This window comes from Ictidomys tridecemlineatus, chromosome X, assembly GCF_052094955.1.
Source record: "Ictidomys tridecemlineatus isolate mIctTri1 chromosome X, mIctTri1.hap1, whole genome shotgun sequence".
In the NCBI taxonomy this organism is placed as follows: Eukaryota; Metazoa; Chordata; class Mammalia; order Rodentia; family Sciuridae; genus Ictidomys; species Ictidomys tridecemlineatus.
Genome location: NC_135493.1, coordinates 117,676,034 through 117,700,561, shown reverse-complemented (window position 1 = coordinate 117,700,561; position 24,528 = coordinate 117,676,034). Strand labels below are relative to the sequence as shown.

The following is a 24,528-nucleotide window of genomic DNA, read 5'->3' as shown; positions in this document are numbered from 1 at the left end:
AGGACATCTCCTTTCCCACACAATAGAAAATAATCTGGCTCCAAAGACCAGTAGTACTGAGGCTGAGAAGTCCTCCCTCAGTGTCTCTCCTCTTTGCTTCCTTCTGCTGCCTCTAGTAATATACATATGCAATTACTCCCATGGCACCCATTGGCCTCACTACCTAGAATACAGGTTTCCTGAGAGACTGTGGTGTAGCTAACTGGAATGGAAAGGACTCAAATATTTGCTGAATAAATGAACAAAGAAGCCATGAGTGCTATCTATCAAATTGTCTGAGACATTTGGGAAGGATGGATGGATATAAGGTGTCCAGAAGCTAACACACCCATTTGAAGAGCTGACAGGGAAACATTTCTCCATATTTAGAAGTTTTATACCCTGCATTCCTCCTGGCATGTTTTGGCAATTTTTTTTTTGACCTCAAACAATAAGCATTTATTTAGTTTAAGAGCTGCTGCAGGTTGGCTACTGAGACTGGGTGTTTTGGCAATTTTTAAAGACAGAGAATAGGGCTGGGGATATAGCTCAGTTGGTAGAGTGCTTGCATAGCATGCACACAGGCCCTGGGTTCAATCTTCAGCACAGATGTCAACGTCAATGTCAATGTTAAGTATTTGCTGGATGGCCAGTGCTATGTTTTGTAGGTACTACTCAATGTGGTACTCACAATGACCTTTGGGGGAACTATTAACACTCATTTCAAGGATCAGGAAGGAATACAAAGCACCAAGAAGTGAAAGGAATTCACCCAAGGGACCACTTCTTTGGGGGAAGGTACAAGAGGCTGTGGCAAAGAGAAACATTTCATTTTTAAGTGCCTGCTGTAAAGACACGCTTTGGTTTGTATTTGTGTCTGGGTTCCATTTATTTTATAGTTAGGCATATGAGTTTTTAATAAAACAGAGAAATACTAAAGCTTTGAAATTTTAGTCATGTGTCACCTCAGGGGCAAGTGAATTCTGATTTTCATCTGTAGTACCTAAGCACAAATCGTGACTCCAGTAATGAGAGCTTGGAAAAATAAGCACCCGAGGCTGATGAAAGTAATGCATTTGTCTCGGGGAAGGGGCGGAATGTGAAGCTAAGTGTTCTTGGGGAGAAACATGTCAATACTAAATCTTTTCACCAACCTTTGATGGATGTGCTAATCTTCTCAGGTCAAGCCGGGCTCACCCTGGCAATGCACTGTAATAACTTATTTAAAGGCAGGTGGCTATTATAAATGGACTGTTCCATCAACTTTTAGATTTTCATTCTCAGAAATGTATTCCCTTATCAAAGCAATATTTGCTATATATAGTAAGAGCTTAATTGTGCATTTTCTACAACAGAAGACGCTGCAGAAGTGAGCAGGTTGGGGAATTACTGTTCTTTGCTCTCAATTCTGTATGACTCTCAAGCTCTGTAGAGAAAACAAGATAACAATAATGTCAGGTGATTTTCATTCCAGTACAGTAGCAGTTGGCAAACTACCACCTGCAGACCAAACCTAGTCCTCAGCCTGCTTTTATAAATAAAGCTTTATTGGAACACAGCCAAATCTATTTGTTTATGTACCATGTATAGCTGCTTTCACACTATAAGGGCAAAGATGAATAGTCATAATGCAGACTATGTGGCCTGCAAAGCCAAGAGTATTTATTCTTTGGCCCTTTACAGAACATGCAGGCTGACTCCTGCATAGAAAGAGGTGGTATTTGTCTCATTGCACATTCACATCATTTTCAGCGAGGATTAGAGGAACTGCATTAGGAGAGTACGTCTGGCTTATTTAAAGCATTTGTGAAGTTCAGGCAGGTTAAAAGAAAACGTAAGAAGGCAAAATGGTAGGCAGTTATCACTAGGCAAGAATTTTTAATGCATTGAACACTATTGACATTAAAAATGAGTGGAATGATGATTTTTTTTTTTTAACCAGGGATTGAACCCAGAGGCACTTAACCACTGAGTCACATCCCCAACTCTTTTTCATATTTTTAAATTTAGACACAGGGTCTTGCTGAGTTGCTCAGGACCTCACTAAGTTGCTGAGGCTGGATTTGTACTTCTGATCCTCCTGCTTCAGCCTCCTGAGCTGCTGGGATTAGAGGCGTGTACCACTCACTATGCCTGGCTCAAAATGATCACTGAGAGAAGATATTTCATGTTGGCAATAGTATACATCCTGCTTACTTCCAAGTGGCTGACATTACATCCTCCTTCTGATGGTCCACCAGGATTTTGGTGACCATGCTGTATCTCGGTACAGAGGCCTCTTTCCCTGAGAATTGTATAGAAGAGAGATGATGGGAGTGTGCCTGAGAGGGAAAGGGTGAGGATGGGGACTGTCTTTAGGGAGCATTCCCTTGGGGCCCTGTGCCCAGGATTCAGAACTTGAGGGGAATGACAGGCCAGTACTTGGGCTGCTTTCTGTCGCAATGTTTGTCAAAGCTCAGTTGCACAGCGGCCTCCATAGCCTGGATCTTGGCAGCGCTCTCTCCATATAAGCGCTTCATCTCGGCCTGGCGCCGCTCTCCAGGCCTCTCACTCGGGGGCTCCACCGAGCGCCGGGTGTTGCAGTACAGGCCATGATCAGCATTCACGTAGTCATCTAGGCGCTCTGCATCCAGCTGCTGCTGCCGCCCTAGAAGTACACCTGAGCATGAGCATGCATGAAACACACGTGCACACAGACACAGGCAGAAGAGCAGGATGGTGAATGCTGAGGCCCTTTGGTCTTCCTTCCCCAACCGTGAGATGGGGCCCAGTTGTGCCTTCTCAGTAGCCCTCCAGATCCTGAGGCATGACCTACAGATTATTATTGTCTACTTAGTTATGAAGCTCACTCTTCACTTTCTAGGGATGATTATACACTGATAGAAATGGTAAAGAGCCTCGAGGACTGGTCAGTCTGATCCACCAAACCTCTGCAGTGTGCCCTAAAAGTACAGAAGACAAATGAAACCACCTGGGTTTCTCTCATCATCTGCATGGCTACCTCCAAACCTGCCAGCCAGGAATGGATGAGGGTGCTCGCCTGCTTTCAAACACCATACCAGGCCAACACAGGAACAAAAAGCTTCCCGGAAAGTCCAGGGTTGCAAGAAGCAGTACATATCACCACAAACGAGGTGGTGGTGGGGGGAATCACTCCTCTGAAAGAGGTTATTGATTTTAGGCAAGCTGGAAAACAAGCCCTAGTAAGTCCTGCCAGCAACCATGATCCAAGATCCTTCTACAGATGCAAAATGCAAATCATACCAGCAAACAAAAGGTTAAATGAGCCCATGCTTGCTAAAGATAAAAGAGCAAGGAAATTGCAATTCTACAAATAGATTTAAGATCCCTGACTTCTAATCTTGCTATATTAACAAATTTGCCACCGGGGCGGGGAGGGGGGGGTGGGGATTTGACTTTCCACCTCTAGCCTAGGTAGAACTGCAGTGCAAAGCATTTAATGGTATGTATAAATATCTATGTATTTTTAATTCTACTAATTTAAGTGGATTCCTGTAAAGCAAGAAATGCTTTATTCATTTTGCCCTCGTTCTACTTTTTACTATAGCAAGTCCCAGGATCATCATTTTTATTCTTATGTAAATACCAACATAAAAATGTCAACAAAAGAATGCTGCATAAGGTAGAATTTAGCCAACTCACATAGATTTTGTAAGTGACTCTGTCAAGAGAGAAATTGATACCAGAAAGTACATTATCTGTAGCCACTATTGTTACCAAGAGAAATGCCACTAGATAAGGAGTGAAGATGGCTGTAGGGGAATAAAACAATGATATAAATCATTCTTTCCTTGTTGCTCTTCTCTCCACTTAGTACCTGGAAAGGAACACAGTAGTGAGCTAATCAAGTGTGAAGGGAAAGATATTTATAAGGCTATGCACTGTCACTCTCATAAATCCCGTTCTTTATAAATATCACCTTGGAGTTGGAGAGAAGGAGTTTTATAGACTCGGAAACATTAAAAATGGATAAGGCCACATGTATGTGGCCACTGCTGTCTTAGTACATCTGCAGTTTGTTTTCCTCACACAGAAGTAATACCCGGATAAACCAAATGACTGTCAAACAAAATAAATGCCCGATGACTATGATCTTACCCACAGAAAACAGATATGATTGACTTATTGTGAAATGCAGAAACAAACTAAAAATATGGGCCGAATATGCAAATGAATTAGAGGTCAACAAGTGTTTGATTCCAAATTTTGGTCTTTTTGCCAAGTTTGAAGAAACATCACTATTTATGCTATTCAGTTCAAATTCTATGCCCTTCTCAGACTGAGTTCTGCTGAACAGTGTGAGAGTAGATGAACTGGGTCCTAATTAGGCAGAAAAAAATGGCCATTTCTACACATTTTTCTGACTTCCAAGCTAACTTCCAGGGAGAGAAAAAAAAATGAAGCAGTGGGTTAGAGAAAAGCACTGTGTGGTTGCTGTGCTACTTCTAAGACCCCTGTGTGTTCCTGGCGCTGAAGCTGGGGTGGGGAAGGAAGCCCAGCTGCATGCCAACTTCTCCCTGGGAACATCTCTGTCTTTCTCTTGCCTCTCTCTATCCTGGGTAGAACTTTGAAGAAAAGCTTAGCTTGTTTGGTATTTGCAGAAGGAAGAAGAAAGATGCCTAGGGCACTAGTGGGCAGTTACAGACTGTAAGGTATGTCTAGTCACTAAGCCTTTCACACTCACCTCTTATAAAAGTCAAAGGAAAAGTACTCTGTAAAACCCTGGCCAGGCAGGGGTGGGGCTGACGGTGGCCCTTGGGCTTTCCATTAAAGGCAGAATTTGACTGAAGGATCTCTTATTCAAGGAGTATTCTGAAGGCCTGGCATTCCCACATTAGCACAACAGAGTCACTCTGCCACGTATGAGTACCTTAGATACATTACCGATGCTTTGGCTCGTGTCTTGTCCACCCAGAAAAGATGACCCCACACATGTGGTGCTGGGTGCCTCAGAGCCTCTGCATCCAGAGTGCAGAGCCTGCAGTAAGACATTCCCAGCTAACCATGGTATTACTCTCAAATTTGTCCCAAGACTATAATCCTCTTCACTGACAGATTCAGTGACACAACAGATGTTCGAGTGCTTGTCTAAATCTGAGTCTCTGAGTTTAGATGTTTTAACAAACACCAGGATCTTAGCTGTTTAATAAATGTTGCTCTTAGTTGGCCATTAGGGTACATGAATTCAGCCTTTTTACTTCTGCACCTTTATTCTTTTTTTCCTTAAAATCGAAAGTGGTTATAACTATGTTTTTTGTTACTCTTCTAACAAAAACTATCTCGTGGATATTAAGTAGGCATGCGGATTACATGGAGTGATGATTTCTCTTGGTGCTGGAGTTTGTGAGAGAAACCTAATGTTAGTGTGTGGCAAGCCCAGTGCAGTCAGGAAGCCTGTGCATTTGCTTGTGTGTCACTAGCATGAGATTTTATTCTTAATCAAGTTTGTACAGTGTGAGAACAAAAGAAAGACAGAGCCCCATGCTCCCAAATCTCAACTTGTATTTCCTTCCCATTCAGGCTTCCTCATGAAAATTTAAGGCTCAGTCTGGTGTGATGGTACATGCCTGTAATCCCAGCCACTCAGAAGTCACTAAGTTAGGCAGCAAGGCAGGAAGACTGCAAGTTTGAGGATAGCCTGGGTAATTCAGTGAGTCCCGTCTTAAAATAAAAAGAAATAAAGAGGGGTAGGAATGTAGCTCAGTGGTAGAGCACCTAGTACCCACCTCCACACACACACACAAATTTTTAAGGCCCGGCACTTGTCCCCTCCCTGCCTCTTAGGAGATTTGTAAGTTTCATGGTTTCTTGCATAGTGGATATTGGATTTTTTCTTTTAATTGAATCCAGTGGTGTTTAATCAGTGAGCCACATCCCATTCCTTTTTACATTTCAGTTAGAGACAGGGTCTTGCTGAGTTGCTTTAGGATCTCATAAAATTGCTGAGGCTGGCTTTGAACTCTCCATCCTCCTGATTCAGCTTCCCAAGCCTCTGGGATTACAGGTGTGCACCACAGTGCCTGGCTGGATAATGGATCTTAAAACACTGACCCAAAGGGTTAAAAGCCTGTCATCTGCCCTGATAGATATATAGGTGCTTGTGGTGTGCTTTGTAAGGACCATCTATGAGGCACTGTGTCACCTTTATTGACTGCTGCATGCCTGGCTCTGGTAGGACACCATGCCTAATGCAAAGCAGGTGCTCTGGAAATGATTATTAAATAATGCTCCAACAAAGGCCATATGTTATTTGTTTTTAAACAACTCTTCCTTTCAGATGCTGTCAAAGAAAAAAGACGATAAGCCAAGGACAGAGAAATAAATGCTCAAATCTCACAAGTACCAGGCAAAGCTCCCCTGCCTGTGGCTTCTCAGGGCTTCCATGGCAGATGGCAGAGGGGCACCAATGAGTAGGGGTTGGACCCTGATCCCTTTGCCTCTACTTACTCATAAAATTAAGAAAGAAGAAGTTTCAAGGTTGCATTAGAAATTTGAAAACCAGTTGGTTTAAAGTCAACTACCACAGGGTGTAGTGGTGCATGCCTGTAATCTCGGCTACTTAGGAGGCTGAGACAGGAGAATCTTAAGTTGCAGGCCAGCCTCAGCAACTCGGCAAGGCCCTAAGCAACTTAGCTGGACCCTGTCTCAAAATTAAAAAAAATAAAATAAAAAGGGTGGTGTTCAGTGGTAAAGCCCCTGGGTTCAATTCCCAATATCCTTGCCCCCCAAATAAAGTCAACTACCCTTAGACTGGCTGTGTGATGACGGTCACGGCTAGCATCAGAAAGTACTTTAGTGTATCCTGACTAGGTGACCAAGTCATCTTTAGAATGGAATATCTGAGTTTGAAGGCCTCCACTTATTCTACTTATTGCTTTCTTCTTCCTCCCTCCCATTGAAAGAAAGGGTTCTCAATCACTGGCAGATTTTCTCCTGTCAAGGTAATGTTTAGCCATCTGGATGGAGAACCACTCAACTGAAGCAGAGAAGTTTCAACATCACACTTTGGATGTAACTGAATGGTTGTCTTGTCATGGACAGTTGTGTCATTCTTAATGAAAACACCTGTAGGACTCCATATTACCAAGCACTATTTTCTTGTAGGGTATGTGGCCAAAGGAAGTTATTTTACTACAAATCAGAAATAACTTTTTAGATTCTATTACAGCTTTAATATAGGGTTGAAGTGGATTGAATAATGTCCCCCCCAAAAAAGTTCATGTCCACCCAGAACCTCAGAATGTGAGCTCATTTGGAAACAGTCTTTGCGGATAATAATTAACAATAAAGATGAGATCATACTGGATTAGGGTGGACTGCAAATCCAATGAGCATGTTCTCATATGAGACAGAAAAGGACACAGAGAAATGAGGAAAGCCATGTACAGACGAAGACAGAGACTAAAGTGACACTGTCAACAAGCCAAGAAATGTAAGGGAACACTAGATGCTAGAAACAGCAAGGCCCTAGAGTGTTTGGAGCAAAGGTGGCCCCGTTGACACCTTGATTTCCAACTTCTAGAACTGTAGGGAAAGAATAAATTTCTGTTGTCTTAGGCCACCAAGCTTGTGGCAATTTGTTACCACACTTCTAGGAAACTAGTACAAGGATTAATATGCACACAGGGTTAAAACAAGAAAAATAGTCATGTACTATTAAGGAAAAACTTGACTGGTTTCTGTCTGGGTTTAGGATATATAGTCTTGATTTTATTTGTTTTTGGCTTCAATCTATATATCTACATGATGTAACCAATGTAGATTTATAGTCTATAAAGGAAAAAAATCATGGGAAGTTACTTGGATTTTAGAGAATCTTACATAGCAGGAAAATATTCATTAAATATTTCATGGATAATTAGCCCAGAGGCAGAACATTTTAAAGGACAAAGCACTAAGGTAATGAGTGTTAAGAATGTTATTTCCCCTCATTTTTCTAGGATTAGCATGTCTCTCTGATGAGATTTGCTGCTATGTTGCCAAAATTAATGCTGGTAGCACAACCAAGGGAATGCATAAACTCGATTAGATCAAGAATGCCTCCATTCTGTCTCGTCAGCAACTTACTCAGAACACAGGCACTTGCCAGCTGAATGGGAGCCATTTTTGCTTGGTCTCCTCACCCTGTGTCCCTTGCTCCATGACAAATGTAATTCCCCAAATACTGGACAATCGACATTTTCACTTATACAATAAAAATACATCACACCCCCCTTCCACTTTTCTGTGACCTTTGATATCTATGGTCCCAATGACTGGTTTTATGAACATCTGGACAAGATGAAGGAGAAACAGGTGGGTCTGCAGCACACTGACTGAAGGCTCATTATGAAAATTAGAGTGAAAATCTTCTGACCTGGGTGCATGGAACACAATGGAGCAGCTGTGTCCCACAGGATGCATAAATGACACATGAGGGCCCTTTGGGAAGAACAGCACATTCTACACAGGGAGTAGATGCTTGTTCCAAACAGATTATCCCTTAAAGCCTAGAGCATGCTTTGTTTCTCCACAGCTACCCCGGAGACTCTACTCCTCATCAACATCAGTCTCGTGGACTAGACCTTGATGTTCTTCTATGTATCATTTTAAGCTTGATTTTGTCTCCTTTTCCAAACTGTTTTTAAGACTGTTATAGTCTGGGCTGGGGATGTGGCTCAGTGGTAGAGCACCTGCCTGGAATGTGAGAGGTCCTCGGTTTGATCTCCAGCAGTGCAAAAACACAACACAACACAACAACAACAACAACAAAAGAATATCCTATTCTATTATTATTTCCCTATTTTGAATCAACATCCACCCCTAAAACTGTGGGCACAACCCCAAGATAATAGGGGCAGTGTTTGTTTTAGAGGGCCTGCTTTTCTGTGAGATGATGACATTCACTTAGATTATCTCTAAGTATTAGGAATATGGCCTTGTTGTCTCAACTGATGGCCATTTATGACTAAAAAATACTTTTCTTAGTCAATGATAAACATTCTCCCTAAGAAATGACTGAAAAAACAGCTGACCTTGAAAACTTCACAACTGTTTACTTTATTGTAATATTACCATTGTAGTTTTAAGTAATAGGAATATCTTGTTAGAAATGATGACACATAATATAATTGAAAGAATTCATGTTCTCATTGTGCAAAAGAAGACTTATCCCACTTAACTGTTTTGTATTTTTATTATTGAAAGCTATTAAATTAGAGGTTATCTGGAAGGGCAGCAATCACAAACAAGAATATGCTGTCCAGTCTGAAGGATTTCATCCTAAGAAAGTATTAGACAGGCCTCATGTGGCCCTATGGAAGTGAATAATACTGAAAAGTTAAATCTTTTAAATTCAGCTACATTTTCCCTTGCTAGTAATATTTTATAAAATCCTGTGTTGTCTAAATGATTCAAGTTCCAAGATGAATTGGCCTTCACTTATTTTTAGTACTGTGGATTTAAACCAGGGGTGCTTTACCACTAAGCCGCATCCCCAGACCTTTTTTATTTTGAGTCAGGGTCTCACTAGGTTGTTTAGGGCTTAAGTTACTGAGGCTGGCCTCAAACTTGCAATCTTCCTGCCTCAGCCTCATGAGCTGCTGGGATCATAGGCTTGCATTACCATGCCCAGATAAATTGGCCCTTACTGAATAAGTAACTTCTCATTGTTCAAAGAGCAAAACAAAACAAAAACCTTTGCCAATTATTTGCACTCTCCAGGTCCCTATCTCTTTTTCTTTTTTCTTTTTTTAAGGTACTGGGGATTGAACTCTGGGCTTCAAGCATACTAGCCAAGCACTTCACCGCTCATCTACACCTCCAGCCTTTTTAATTTTATTTTCAGACAGGGTCTTGTTAAGTTGCCCAGGCTAGCCTTGAACTTGTGATTCAGCTTCCCAAGTAGCTAGGATTATAGGTGTGTGTCACCATGCTTGACTCCCTTATCTCTCTTTCTCTCTTTGGTACTAGGGATTGAACTAGGATTGAAAGTAAAGGGCACTTTATTCCAGACCTTTTTATTTTTTAAATTTTGAGACAGGGTCTTGCTAAATTGCTGAGGTTGGCCTTGAACTTTCAAAGATGCTGGGATCACAGGTGTGTGCCACTGCACCTCAGGTTCTCCCTTATCTCTTTGTTAAAAGCTTTTCTGAATTGTGTTTGTTATCTAATCTCCATGAATATTTCTGGTGTATGTAGTGGGTTAGAATGGGCATTCAAATTACACGTGAATTCTATCCTTCTTGCCTGCTCCAAAGAACATGTGTCTATCCTGTACCCACCCAGAGTGCTACCGGGGGGAAAAAATCCTAGTGACTTGTGGCCTGATATTTTCAATAGGAAAATAAGGTGCAGGATCAGGCCCTGGCAGCTTCTTCTAAAAATGACCAAGTCTTTAGACACCATACCCTGTTCTCACCCTCACCAGACAACTCTCACATTTCCCTGGGACCTAATAATGCTTTCAGGGAAAGCTGCAGGACATGAAAGCATGGCAGAGACTCGAAGATAAGTAGTTTTGAACTGTGCTTTAACTATAAATTTTATTGGGAATAAAACAATGATATAAATCATCTGCAAACCCGGGGTCTCATATAAGCTAGGGAAATGCTTTATTTCCCAGTCCTAACTGCACATAAACCTGAAGCTTCTGTGTTTGGTGCTATTAGTGATATGAAATGGGTTCACTTTCCATGTATTTTACTATGTTAAATGTCAAGTAAGAAAAAAGAATGTCAAGAATATCCTTGAAACAGAACTAAAAATTGTGTTAATGACTAAATTTGACAGATAGCAAGATTTTAATCCTTTCATGTTTTTCATGTTCTAAATCAGTTTAAAAGTTTGAAAGGTGCTGCCTAGAACAGAAATATATGACCCCTTTGAAGCCACATGTCTTCATGAAAAATATGCAGACTCTCCACCAAGCACTAATCCAGGCAAACTAATCAGAGCAAAACTGATGCATGGTTAACAATACATTTTAAAGGATTGGTTATTGCAACTAACCATAACAATTCACATTTATTGGGCACTACCTTTGTTGCAAGCACCATTCTAATTACCCCTTCTTATATCATCTCATTTCATCTTCATAATTACCACCTGATTAATTAGGATCCCCATTTCACAGGTGAGGAGATTGAGGCATAGAACAGTGAGGATAGGGGCTCACAAGAAGATAAGAACTTCCGGCTAGTGAGTGGGGAAGCTAAGATGAAACCCTATGATTTCTTTTGGTTCTGGGATTGAACCCAGGGGCACCATACATCCCCGGCCATTTTTATTTTTTTATTTTGAGGGTCTTGCTAAGGTACTGAGGCTGGTCTCAAACTTTCGATTCTCCTGTCACAGCCTCCCAAGTCCCTAGGATTATAGGCATATGCCACCATGCCCAACTAGAAACCCTCTGATTTGAGTAGTTCTGCCTCAACTCTCTCTGTATACTGTTCCTAATGATAATGTAAATATTGTAGAGTGAGGTTAAAGATGGAGATGGCAAACATTTTCATAAAATCCTCATTTTTAATGGTTTGCTATCTAGATCATATATGACCTTCAGGATGACTGAGGTTTATTCCCATTTTAATTATAACTTCTACCATAAAATATCAATCTCTGATGGGAAAAGTATGATATTTCACCTTCTGGCAAGCAGCACAGGAATAAGCCCTATCTCCATCACATTTTCTTTTTTGAAAGTTATAAAAATAGCATTCCAACCAAGTGTGGACATGTTCCAATATCTACTCTTCCTCAGTTGTATACTTTTAAATTAGACTAATGGTGCCTGGCATGGTGGTGCTGTAATCTCAGCTATCTGGGAGGTTGAGTCAGGAGGACTGCAAGTTCAAAGCCAGCCTCAGCTCTTTAGCAAGAACCTGCCTCAGGCTGAGTAGTTAAGTGCCTCCAGGCTCAATCCTGGCACTGAAAAAAATAAAATGTCAGGCTGGGGATGTGGCTCAAGCGGTAACGTGCTCGCCTGGCATGCGTGCGGCCCGGGTTCGATCCTCAGCACCACATACAAACAAAGATGTTGTGTCCGCCGAAAACTAAAAAAATAAATAAATATTAAAATTCTCTCTTTCTCTCCCCCTCTCTCTTAAAAAAAATAAATAAAATGTCTAGACTGATGGTTGTTAACAGTATGAATTTTGAGAAAAAGTAAAATTTGTTTCGGCAGATCAAAGAAAGAAATATACCTGAATCAGAAAGTATTGTTTTAAAAATATTCATTTGGCTATTTTTTTTTTTTTTTGGTATTGGGGATTGAACTAGGGGTGTTTAACCACTGAGCCACATCCCAGACCTTTTTTATATTTTATTTAGAGACAGGGTCTTGCTGAGGACCTTGCTAAGTTGCTGAGGCTGGCTTTGAACTCAGGGTCCTCCTGCCTGAGCTTCCTGAGCCACTGGGATTATAGGTGTGTGCCACTGTGCCTGGCTCATTTGGATGTATATACCCTATTGGCAGTTTAATCAAAAGAATTAAAGTAAAAATAGTTGAAGGAGTAATTTAGTGAAGAATCACAGGCAAATTTCCTAAAGGATATAATACTTTACATCCAGTCCATTGCTTAGTTCCTGGCATCCAGTGGGGATCAATAATGCTAGCCCATCATTAGGAACATACAGATATTTTAAGATGGAGACCCAGGCTTCTGTGTTTCTCCTTATTAGAAAATTCTGCTGGGTGTGGTAGTGCATGTCTATAATCTCAGCTCCCTGGGAGACTGAGGTTGAAGGTAAGTTTGAGCATAGCCTCAGCAACTTAGTGAGACCCTGTCTCAAAATAAAAAATAAAATGGGCTGGGGATGCAGCTCCGTGGTAGAGTGCTTGTCTAGCAATGTGTAAGGCTCTGAGTTCTATCCCAAGGCTCATACACAGACAAAAAAGAAAATTCTAGGTAAAATATTATACAATTTGACTGCACTTAAAAAATTGAGATTCAATACTGGTTATAATAGGGAGAAAGTATTTTTATATTTGTCAGAGGTACTTAAAGTATAAATGGTCTAGTAAATCTTAGTAGTCTTTGCAGCAAGGTATTAAGAAATTAAAAAAGAACATTTCTGCTTTCTAACTAAAGACCTTTACTATAATTCTCTAACTTGCAGTATGAGACCAAACAGGAAAACTGTAAGTTCTAGGCATTTTGTTATTCTGCTTAGGTTCACACTGATCTCTACACTGAAGGGAGCTATTTAAGATTCAGAAATGTCTCTAGGTTGTGTCCCAGAGAAGTGGCAGTCTCAGGGACAAGCCCTGGCACAGAAGAGGAAGCACAGGAAGTGGAGGCAGGCAGACATGACTTGAATCCTAACAGCAAATTACTCGTTGTATAATTAACTTTCTTAAGGTTCACTTTCTTCATTTGTAAAATGGGTTTAATACCTTGAGGGACTATAGCATAGATCAGGGAATGCAGGCACGCATGCACATATCCACTCCATCTGGCAGAATGCCTAAAGTTCAATAAATGGTAGAAGTAATTATTATTAGGATAAGCTCTGCTCTGGAAATAAAATAAATAGTCCTATACTAAAAACACTCTGGAAAAAAATATAATCGAGGTGCAATACCCCTGCAACTCTTCTAGGCTTAGGACTGAATTTGGAATATTACCTGCACCCAGTTGAAGAGATACAATAACTTGATATATTAGGTAAAAAGAAAGATGCAAAAGTCAGGGCAAGGAATAGGAGCATGAGGAAATAGAGGCTGGAACTTACTTCGCTCTTCTCTGTGTCTCTCTGTCTGTGCAAAGTACTGGCGGAGCTCGTCAGTGATTTCCATATTGCTCAGGTCACATTCTACCTCCTCGTCTGACTCCGACTCCATCTCTTCCTCTTCAAACAATGCTTGATCTTCTCTTGTAGGTGTCTGGCTCCTACTGTCACATGGAGGCTGTCCAGACCTTCTGTTGGGTGTATAACTATGGTAGGAGTCCTGCCAGGCCATATGATGGTCATAGAATGACTGTGGATATCCACCCTCATTGTCATAAGAGCTTTGGGGAAAACCTGCAGAAGGGAAGTACCATGGGAAACTGAAATAGGATTCCACTGCCTTCCTGTAGGCATTCTGGTGGCTTCGCATCCAAGCCATCGCTTGATGGTAATGCTGCCAATATCTTGCGTATACTGGATGACAATACCAAAGCTCAGTAGCTTTCGATGTTGATGCCTACAAAATGAAGGCAAGCATAAGACAGCCACCAAATGGCACATCCTCAAGAGAAATCTTCAAACATTTAATCAACTAAGCAACAGACATTACTGAGTATTTATTAAATACCTACTCTACATGAGGCTGTTACTGGGCCCAAAAGGGCATAAGACAGGTCTATACCTACAACAGAAACCAAGCATATGCACACTTGTTTTCTGCAAATGTGTACATCAGGTACCCATGGGACAATTAGTTCAAAGTTATGGAGGCTTATAATGTGGGAACAGAGGCTAATAATGGTCGTTTTTAAGTAAGATTTAAGGAGAGATGAAATAATGATCATTTTTAGGTAAGATGCAGAGAGAGAGAAAAAAACCAACATTTATCATCTTGGCCATCTCTACTAGCTCAAGACCTGTCAATTCTAACTGATGATCATGATAGCCTTTGGTTCTTCCTCTTCTGCTTCCTTTTTAACTGCTGATCCAGCTCACTCCTCTATGTCTGGGACAAGATGTATAGTAATGATGGTGATTTTAGTTTTCTTTTTTTTTTTTTTTGGTACTGGAGATTGAACCCATGGGTGCTCTACCACTGGGCTACATCCTCAGCCCTTTCTATTTTTTTACTTTAAGACACTAAGTTGCTTAGGGCCTTGCTAAGTTGCTGGGGCTAAGCCCTGAACTTACAATCCTTTTGCCTCAGCCTCTCAAGTAGGTGGGTTATAGGTGTGCACCACAGTACCTGGCTTTGTTTTCTAATGTACACAGTGAATATCCTTTATCCAAAATGCATGGGACCAGAAGAATTTCAGATTTTGGTGTTTTTTGGATTTTGGAATATTTACATAGATGTTACTGGTTGAGCCATCCTGATCTAAAAATCCAAAATATGAAATACCCCAAATTTGAAACTCTTTGAGCATCATGTTGGTGCTCAAAAAGTTCAGGATTTTGGAGCATTTCAGATATTTGGATTTGTGAAGCTCAATCTGTATTTACTCAGTCTTCTCCATCATGGAACGGGAGCATCAAGAATTTAAAGACTAAATTTTTTAAAACTCATATGAAAAAAAGGTAATCTTACCTCTGCAGCCATCTCTGTGAAAGTCCAAATGGGCACTGAAACTAGGAAAAAAACAACCAAAGTGAGAACGCGTGATCAGAACAGTTGTGGAATATTTATGGCCTCTTCTTGAATTGTAAAACAGCTCCTGAGAGGCTGCCTTTCTGTAGCACCAAGCCTGCTTTTTAAGTAACATACTTTCCAGACCCTGGCACCTGGGTTATGACCCTGTGGTCTTTGCACAAGAAGAAACTCTTCTATTGGAGACTCAACTGAGGTACCATGTCGATTGCCTTTGCCAAATGGTATTGCTCTGGCACAATTACTTCTTATCCCACTGCCCACCTACTTGTTGTGATTTATTGATTCACTGCAAGAAATACGTAAAGTTTAATCTGAAGCTGCACACTTTTGATAACTTATTTAAAATACATTTAATTTTTTTTCCCTGTTCAGGGTTTGGAGCTATTAAAATGCCAGCCTACACCAGAATGTACTTTTACGAAAGTTAAACAAAAATAGCATTCTCAAATGCATGTAAATTTAAGCTTCTGTGAGACAAACCAATAACAATGTGATACCAAGCAAGTAGCTATTTAGGTTTTAAAACTTTAGAAATCAGATACTGAAGGAGTCCTATTTTTCCTACTTCACTGAACTACAGGGAATAATTTAAAAGTTTCCAGTCTTAAGAAATAAATGTGACTTATTTTGTAATCTCTATCAGACTATTCAATATGGTTATGCTACAAACTAAGATGTCAAATTGATCACTTCTTTTTAAGATTTAGCCTGGGGGGCTGAGGTTGTAGCTCAGTGGTAGAGCCCTGGCTTAGCACATGTGAAGAACTGGGTTCAATCCTCAGGCACCATGTAGAAATAAATAAATAATATAAAGGTACTGTGTCTATCTACAACCAAAACTATTTAAAGAAGTTTTTTCTTTTTTTTTTAAAAAAAGATTTAGCCTAAAGAGATCATTTATATTCTCTCTTTTTTCCCCCAGTACTGGGGATTGAACCAAAGGATGCTCTACCACTGAGCTCATGCCTAGCCCTTTTGTATTTTTGTTTTGAGACAGTCTTGCTATGTTGCCCAGGCTGGCTTTGAACTTGTGATCTTCTTGCATACTGAGTAGCTGGGATCACAAGTGTGCACCTGGTTCATATTCTTTTAAAACATAACAAGCTTTAAAACGGGGTATTTTTAAGAGGACTGAAGTGACTTTCTATAAATTTATCTTAAACATAGCTCATCTCTCTTTTTCCCTATCCTAAATTCAGGTGCATAACATGCAATGAATGTAAACTGGGAAACAATTAACAAATAAAATGAAAATTGAATTCACATTACTTTAAAGCTATAATTTAAAGGTTTAGAACATGACCAATTACCTGGAAACCTAGCTAATGGCTATGTGCTTTATAGGCTACTGAAAAAATGTAAAAAGCCAATACTTGGGTGTCTTACTACCCAAAGAAATAAAACTAATACAAATGAAATTATGGTAGAAATTAGTACATATTTGAGTGCTAAACTGTAAGGTGATTTTAAGTGTGTAATTCACTAAAGCAAGGTTTCATATTTCTATCCTTGAAATCTGAATAGCTTTTGGAGAGCCTGCAGCACATAATGATATTAAAGTGAACTCCATGTGTGCCTTAATCAAATTTGTTTCACAGATTAACAAGTAGCACAGAAATTACACTTAAAAAGTCTAGAAGACATCTGTTTATCTTCTGGAAATTAAGAGTTGTGAATCTAGACTACTTTCCATGCCCTATAAGGCAGTCAGAATCAGGTCAATTATCCTCAATTGGGAAATTTGATAGGCTCAAATATTTATAGTAAACACCATTGTGATGTGTGTGGTGGCACTTGTCTTTAATCCCAGCAACTTGGGAGGCTGAAGCAGGAGGACTGCAAGTTCAAGGCCAGCTTCAGCAACTTAGGGAGGCCCTAAGCAACTTGTTTCAAAAATAAGAAAGTGAAGGAGATGTGGCTCTGTGGCAAAGTACCCCTGGTATCAACACACACACACACATTAAAAAAAAAAAAAAAAAGGAAAAAAATTCCCACCACTGTGATTCAACACTACTGCAGACTAAATCCTGTTTTTTTTTTTTTTTGCACAGTTCTGGGGACTAAATCCAGGTGCTAGTGCATACAAGCCAAGGGCTGTACCACTGAAGTATCTGCCCAGCCTTTTTAAAATTTTGAGACAGCGCCCGCCTTACTACATTGCCCATGCTGGCCTTGATCTTGCAATCCTCCTGCCTCAACCTCCCGAGTAGCTCGGTTTATAGGCATGAGCCACCACATCTGGCCCCAAATATTGTTTTTATTTATATCTTGGTAAATCCATTCTGGCATTAAAGGTATTCTGAAGGTTCATGGCCAAGAAAGGCTCCTTAGGCAGAACTAGAGGTTTAGGTATGGGTGATCAGAGTAAACAACTGCTGAAGAGGCTGCTCAATGGCTCTGATTAAAAAGGGGAAAGGAATTGGCCTGGGATTGTAGTTCAGTAGTAGAGCGCTCACCTAGCATGCATGAGGCACTGGGTTTAATCCTCAGCACCACATAAAAATAAAATAAAGATATTGTGTCTACTTAAAACTAAAAAATATTTTTTAAAAAAGCAGGGGTGTGAGTGTGTGAAGGAGTGCCAATTTGAGGAGAGGATGCTTTTAACTTTGGTTCAACAGATAATCTGGAAGAAGTGCTGTGATCCACTGGTGCAGAGATTGTCCAGACTCACTCAGCATTTTGGAAGAAAGAAGCCAGGAAAGCTAGCTGAGATGACTGAAGAATGCAGCTTCAGCTTTCCAACCAGCAGTAGTTCAGATTCAGCCAAGGGAGCCCACTATCTATGGTATCTATCAGCTAAGGTACTAGGCCTTTTTTTCTTTTTGTAGAGGGAAGGGATGCTAGACAAGTGTCCTATCACTGAGCCACAAACCCAGCTCAGGTGCTAGATTCCTTTAAGACCCAGGCCATGAAGAAAGATAAAATTATATTAACGATGGAATACAGGGAACACTGTTAGCAATTCTGCTTTTGGGTAACAGTAGCAGAGGAATTAAATTTGCTTTGGCTGCTGGGATACCTGTAATAAAATGTACTGTCATCCTCCAGCAAGTTTAGTATCACTGGGGCTATAGATCCAAAATGTTCATTTCACCCTTGGTTTTAACATTTTCTCTTCCTAAATTCCAAATGCTATTTGTCATTTCCTTTTAAATTTTAAGTATTTTTTAAATCCCTAAAATCCTACAGATATTAAAATTAACCATTTTGAATAACTGATTTGAGTTTATAAATTAATCTCTTAAAAATCAAATAGTATTAAGTATAGGAAATCACATCTAAAGGAATAGCAACTTGCATGGAGCTTTATAATTATTATTACCTTGGTATTTCCAGTATTATTTGTTATTTTATGCTAGCATTTTTTTTCTATAATGGTCCTAATAGCAAATGTTTTAGGCTTGTGGGGCACATATAATCTTTTCCATATAGTCTTCATATTCATCTTTGTTTTAAAAACAAAATGAAACACCAAACACTACACCAAACAACACTTTTAAAATATATAAAAATAATTGTTAGTTCCTTGGAAGAACAAAAGACAGGCTGTGAGCCATCTTTCGCCCTTCCCCATTTTATGATAACATATTATTAAGTTGTATACTGTGCCCTCAATACATTGAGCATTCTAATTGCTCCCCACTTTCCATTTAGAAACCAGTGGATTCTCATTTCATGAATTATTAGGCTTGGAGTAAGACTAGTAGAAGCAAGAAAACCAAATATCCACAGCAATCTTGGTGACTGATTTATAATATTTTGGGGAAAAAATAGTCCCCATGACTAAATAAGGAAATGGGGCCATTTCTTAAAGATCTGCAGACACTTAGCCAGGCATGGTGGTACACACCTGTAGCCCCAGCTACTTGGGAGGCTGAAACAAGAGGATTGCAGGTTCAAGGTCACTCTGGGCAACTTAATGAGACTGTGTCTCAAAATAAAATGAAAAGGGTTGGGGATATATAACTCAGTAGCACAGCACCCCAGGGTCAACCTCCAGTACCACAAAAGAAACAAAAGCCCCACAAACTACAGACATTAAAAACAAAAAAATGAACAAAAAACTTTTGCAAAACCATATAAATCCCCGGGGCTTAGAAAGCACTGACAGTGGCATGATTTCTGATGGAGACCCTGCTAACTGCCACTGCTAAACAGGACCACAAAATGACACAAAGCAGGATGGAGTTCTGAGTATCTATGCCCTAGGAGGAATCCATACCCACCTCTGCTGAACACCCAGGTTCATCAGCACCTATCAGTTTGTTTTTAAGGGAAGAGGAGAATCTCCGTTTGTTTTTAAGGGAAGAGGAGAATCTCCTCTGCAAATGGATCCTTTTATATTGAAGCAGGTTATTTTCTCCACCTAGACAGCTTAAGGAACTAAGCAGAATTTTCTGGGTTTCTGAAAAGTCAACATTTAAATAATTCTAGGCATCAGAAAAACACTTCAGACATAGCCACCTCTCACGGAGAAGGAAGTTCTGCAGCAGATTTAGACACCCTTTCAATGTTTTTTCATTTTACCTTTCATCCTCCCCTCCCCAGGTGGCACAAGCCTTGGTGGACTGAACAGCAACTTTTCTCCCAATGGGCTGGTGGGGCTGAGAAGAGATTGACAATGTCAGGGAAGGCCAGGATCCACAGCTCCTCAGACCCAGCAGCTCTTCCCAGTGAGCACAATGGCATAATAGTCACCACCCAGCTGAGCCCCACTGAATATAGAGACCATTCATTGTCTGTCCTCAACTAAGAAGGAAGGAAAACCACAGGGATGGGTTATTCACTAAGCACTGCTGAGGCCTATCAAGACAGAGCCTCTGAATCTTGAGTGATATATTTCCCAGATGGCCTCTTTTAAAAAGGCATTTATTCTGCAGTGTATCTGCCTACTCTGGAAGATTATTTATTTATTTAGAGCTGGGGATCACACTCAGGGGCACTTGACCACTGAGTCATATCCCCAGCAATATTTTGTATTTTATTCAGAAACAGGGTCTCACTGAGTTGCTTAGCGCCTTGCCATTGCTGAGGCTGGCTTTGAACTTGTGATCCTCCTGTCTCAGCCTCCCTAGCTGCTGGGATAACAAGCATGTGCCATGGTGCCCAGCTTGGAAGATATATTTTTAAATACACAAATATATATGAAAAACAACAAAGAACTTCATAGTTTTCAATGGATGAAATGTTCCTATTTCCATCAAGTTACTAAAAACAAAATTCTACACATAAGTAATGTGGTTTTGTTGAAAGGGAATGGCATCATATATACTTTTTATATTCTTATAAATACAGATCTAGGACATACCATGGCAACCAGATACATAAAATGAAAACACAGATCCCACTCAAAACTATACCCAGTAACTAGATTTCCCTTTCTACCTCATCTCCTTGTTCCACTAGAATTGCGAAAACTAAATATATGAAAACTCATTTGCTTTGACTTTTGCATAGAAACACAGTAAAAGTCAATCATTAAATCATTACTCTGGTCCTGAAGGTTGAACCTTCCTATTAGGATCCCACTGATCTGGCTGAGACAATCAGATAATTTGGGGATCTAATTAAGGTCCTCAGTATACACTGTTCCAAAGAGGAAGGGAGTCCATAGGCGAAGTGAAGGTATGGAGAGAATTTGAATAACATAAATTGAGTCATGTGGCTCTAAGAAATCTTTCTGTACAGGCTAACTCTATCTGGAAGATGTCTTTCAATAAAACACATTGGTATGAACTTCAACTCAGATAAATAAATACAATAGGGATTTGTGAGAACACTGCTTCCTGCCCCCACCTACTTGGGGCGCCTTGCTGCTACCCCTCACTGGTTGCAGAGGCTGGCAAGTTCCTCTGGCTTGATGCCCTATGGGCTCCCTCCTGTGGCTCTGCATGATCCCTGCTTAGTTATTTGGACATCAAAGATGGCACAAGTCCCAATGGCCTTGTTTCACCGGCAGGAAGAGTGAAAGCTCCATCTTTTGGCTGGACATGGGCCTGTTCAAAGAACACATGCCACTGTGTTTGCAAAACCTGCACCTCGCCATGACAGTCACTGTTAAAACTGAGGGGTGAGGGAGTCAAAAAGCTGTTTTTTTTCTTTTTATTCTCTTAATCCCAAACCCCAATTTACCTTCTTCGGGATGTTGCACTAAGAAGTATTGTCACAAAGAAGGCATGGTGTGGGGAAGAAGATGGAAAGGATGTAGCTAACAATTCTTTTTTCCACACAATTGTCAATCCACTCACAGAAGGGCATTGTTTAATTCGTCAGCAAGGGTGATGGGTTTGTGAATGGATTTATTTGCAAGTTCACTGAGTCCCCATGTGATTGGCATCAGAGCCAGAATGCCACAAAAAAACAAAGTTACCTTCTGACTCCTGAGCACAACAGGAAATGGGAGAACTGAAAACTAGGATAACTAAGAAGGATATAATGGTCATAGTTTAAAAAAGGAAATGGTTTGTTACCATTTCCATCATACAGCAAACCTAGAGTGATCATAAAAGAATAAGGGCTGAATAAGCAGGTACAGCAAATTAAGGATGTAGCAGCAAAAACCTTGACTAGTTTAAAAGTTTAATACCACTTTTCCATTTCCAGTGCCTTATTTCAAATTTACTTCTATAAACATTCATAGTAATTCCATGTTAATTTTTCTCTTTTCTAAATCCATATGATAGTCACTATGCCTCATATATTTGGGACTCAAATAGAAACAGAATTTGCAATTTATTCCTTTTAAATTTCCCATCTTCCTTTCAGCATAAAATAATAGCTAGCATCTTCTGCCCCAGGATACTGTTGTAATTGCTGTTAAGATTGCCCATTTTATCCCTGTAACATTGTTTCCTCTACCTCTACTTCTCCAAATTATTGAGGAACTCAAATAACTGACAATAAAGTCCCATGTCTTTTCAGGAAGCAAATATTTAAATATATGAATGTTTTCGAGATATTTTCAATTTGTCCAACTTTTCTATAGGTGGACTCTCTATTATGGAAAAGTCGTTGAGAGAGCTCTGTATCTAGTTCGTAAACTCTCCAGCTCTAGCCTTAATTGTTAAGTCTTCCTCTATCCTTCTCATCTCACCCTACCCTTAAATGTGGGATCTTAAGAAATATAAATGAATCTTTCATTACCTTGTGAAATTTTTAGAAGAGAATTTCTGTGGAAATTTAGTTTGTATAGTTTTCCAGCTAGCAGTGAACATAGCAATTTATATACCTTATTGTGAATTTGCCTTCAGTTATGCTTATCCAAGGGTACTAAAAATCTTTTAAAAATATAGTTTCTGTTCACATAGCCATCCCAAAGGAGCTTTTAACTCTGATAAATTATACTAGTATAAATTGTATTTTTAAAGAGTGTCTGTCCTAAGCCCTACAATTCATGGGAGACATGCAAGTAAATAACCCTAGAAGCCTTGTTTGTATTCTTAATCTTTAATCTAGATTTTTCAAGTAATATTGTTCTGATTTAAGGCGAATAACACCTGAATACAGAACCTAGCTTGTTAAATAAATTTAGCAATCATTTCTGAAAACAATAAAATTGTTCAGAACCATTTTAACTGTACTCAGGATTTCAGAGCTAAAACTTCTTTGGCCATGGTTCAACTCCACCTCATTATTACAAAGGATAAGTGGGCAAAGGTATTCTCTACCTCAATAGGTAAGTCTCATCAAAGATTGCAGCTGCCAAATGGTCTCAAGATAACTACCACCAAAAACTCCAACCTCCCAGAGGCTAAAGTGCAAGGGTAAAGGAAGAAAAAAAAATTTGTTTAAGTAGATGGGCCAATATCCTACATATCCTGCAAGGATATGTCCTGGGCGCTCTTCTATTCAGATATTGGAGTGGATGGGCAAAATCCGAATTCATCTGCACAGCTAGCATAACACAGCGATTTCCAGCACATTAAATTCACCTGGGGAACTTAAAAAAAAAAAAATTCCCCACATCCGAGCCTCACTTCTAGAAATTCGTATTGAACTGGACTGGGGCGGGGGCCAGGACATCAGACTTCTTAAGTCACCCAGTAATTGGGAAGCACGTCGGAGTTGAGAGCCTCTAGAACTAGTCTTCTCTAAAAATTAACCTGCAATGATTTAGGAATCTCTTGGGCCTCTGGGCCCACCTTTTGCCGCGGGATGCTGATGGTTACAATGTGGCCGCCGAACTTCCCCCTGCGCCTAGGAAGGCAGGCCCTGCGGCCATCAGGCTCCTCCCTTACTCCCCCAAAGAAACCCAGCCGACCCGAAGTCACCTCGTGGGCTCGCAGCTTGCAGATCCCGGGTGGTGGGCGAGCAGGGACCTATTTTTCGGTGGGGAGACAGGGATAATGAGGAGGGACTGTTGCCCGGGCAACTAAAACGCCGTTCCGAGGAGGATCCACGTGGCGGTGTCGCGCCGGAAGCCCCGCCTACGCCGTAGACGTCAGGTTCCCATCAAGGGCTACGCAATTCCGGAGGAGCGGCGCGGGATGGGAATCAGCTGCGTGGGGTGGAGCTTGGGGGATGGCTGGTGACCCGGTTAGAGAACTGAGTGCTGAACCGGGTCCGGGCACCGGAGCGAGGACCGGAACGGGGGTCCGGGCGGCGGGTCTGCACTGATGTGTGTGGCGGGACGGGAAGGCGAGGGATGCTTTTGCAGGGTCCCTGTGCTTTTAACTTTTTACCCTGCTCTCAAGCGCTCATTTTTGTTCCCTCGTCTTTAGCCTTACTTTCTTTCTTTCTATTTTAACCAAAACGGAGGGTGGGAAATAACCTTGTTTTGAAAACAGATTCACCCAGATCAGAGCTAGTGAGATTCCAGTGCTAGTTTATTTAACCTCCCCAGTCTGGTGTTTCCTCATACCTAGGACGTACAGAACCTCTTGTAGGGAGTATTGTAGCAAATAACCAGTACCTGTTATATATTTATTTTTTTTGTCATCATGATTATCCGCAGAGAAATCCTTAAATAAGCAATAGAAATCAAAGGGACATATCCTTCCTGGGGTAATTTGGCAAAATACAGCAATCCCTAAAAGGGTGAATATTTTGTGAGAATTTATTCCAAGAAAAAACAACAACAAAAAAAAAAACAGGCATGAGTTGGATGTTTATTGCAGACTTATTCCAAAAAGTGAAAGTTGCAAACAATTTAAGTGCCCAATAAGAGGAATGGCTGACTATTAGGCAACCTCAGGAGTGGGACATTATTGTCTTGTTATTTGTAT

General features: G+C 40.5%; 1 protein-coding gene across 2 annotated transcripts; it reads right to left on the bottom strand.

Annotated features, from left to right (window-relative positions):
• Positions 1 to 1,832: 1,832 nt before the first annotated feature.
• Positions 1,833 to 23,750, bottom strand: Gemin8 (gem nuclear organelle associated protein 8). 2 transcript variants are annotated; one of them, XM_040288315.2, is made up of 5 exons: positions 23,575 to 23,749; positions 19,832 to 19,908; positions 15,239 to 15,279; positions 13,714 to 14,167; positions 1,833 to 2,626 (listed from the first exon to the last, which is right to left on the bottom strand). In XM_040288315.2, the coding sequence occupies exons 2-5, from the start codon at positions 19,836 to 19,838 to the stop codon at positions 2,370 to 2,372; spliced, it is 759 nt and encodes a 252-aa protein (XP_040144249.1). In that variant the 5' UTR covers positions 19,839 to 19,908; positions 23,575 to 23,749; the 3' UTR covers positions 1,833 to 2,369. The 2 variants fall into 2 exon arrangements, with proteins under 2 accessions (XP_040144249.1, XP_005316389.1); XM_005316332.5 differs by lacking the exon at positions 19,832 to 19,908 and having other exon boundaries at positions 23,575 to 23,750.
• Between the last annotated feature and the right edge of the window lie 778 nt (positions 23,751 to 24,528).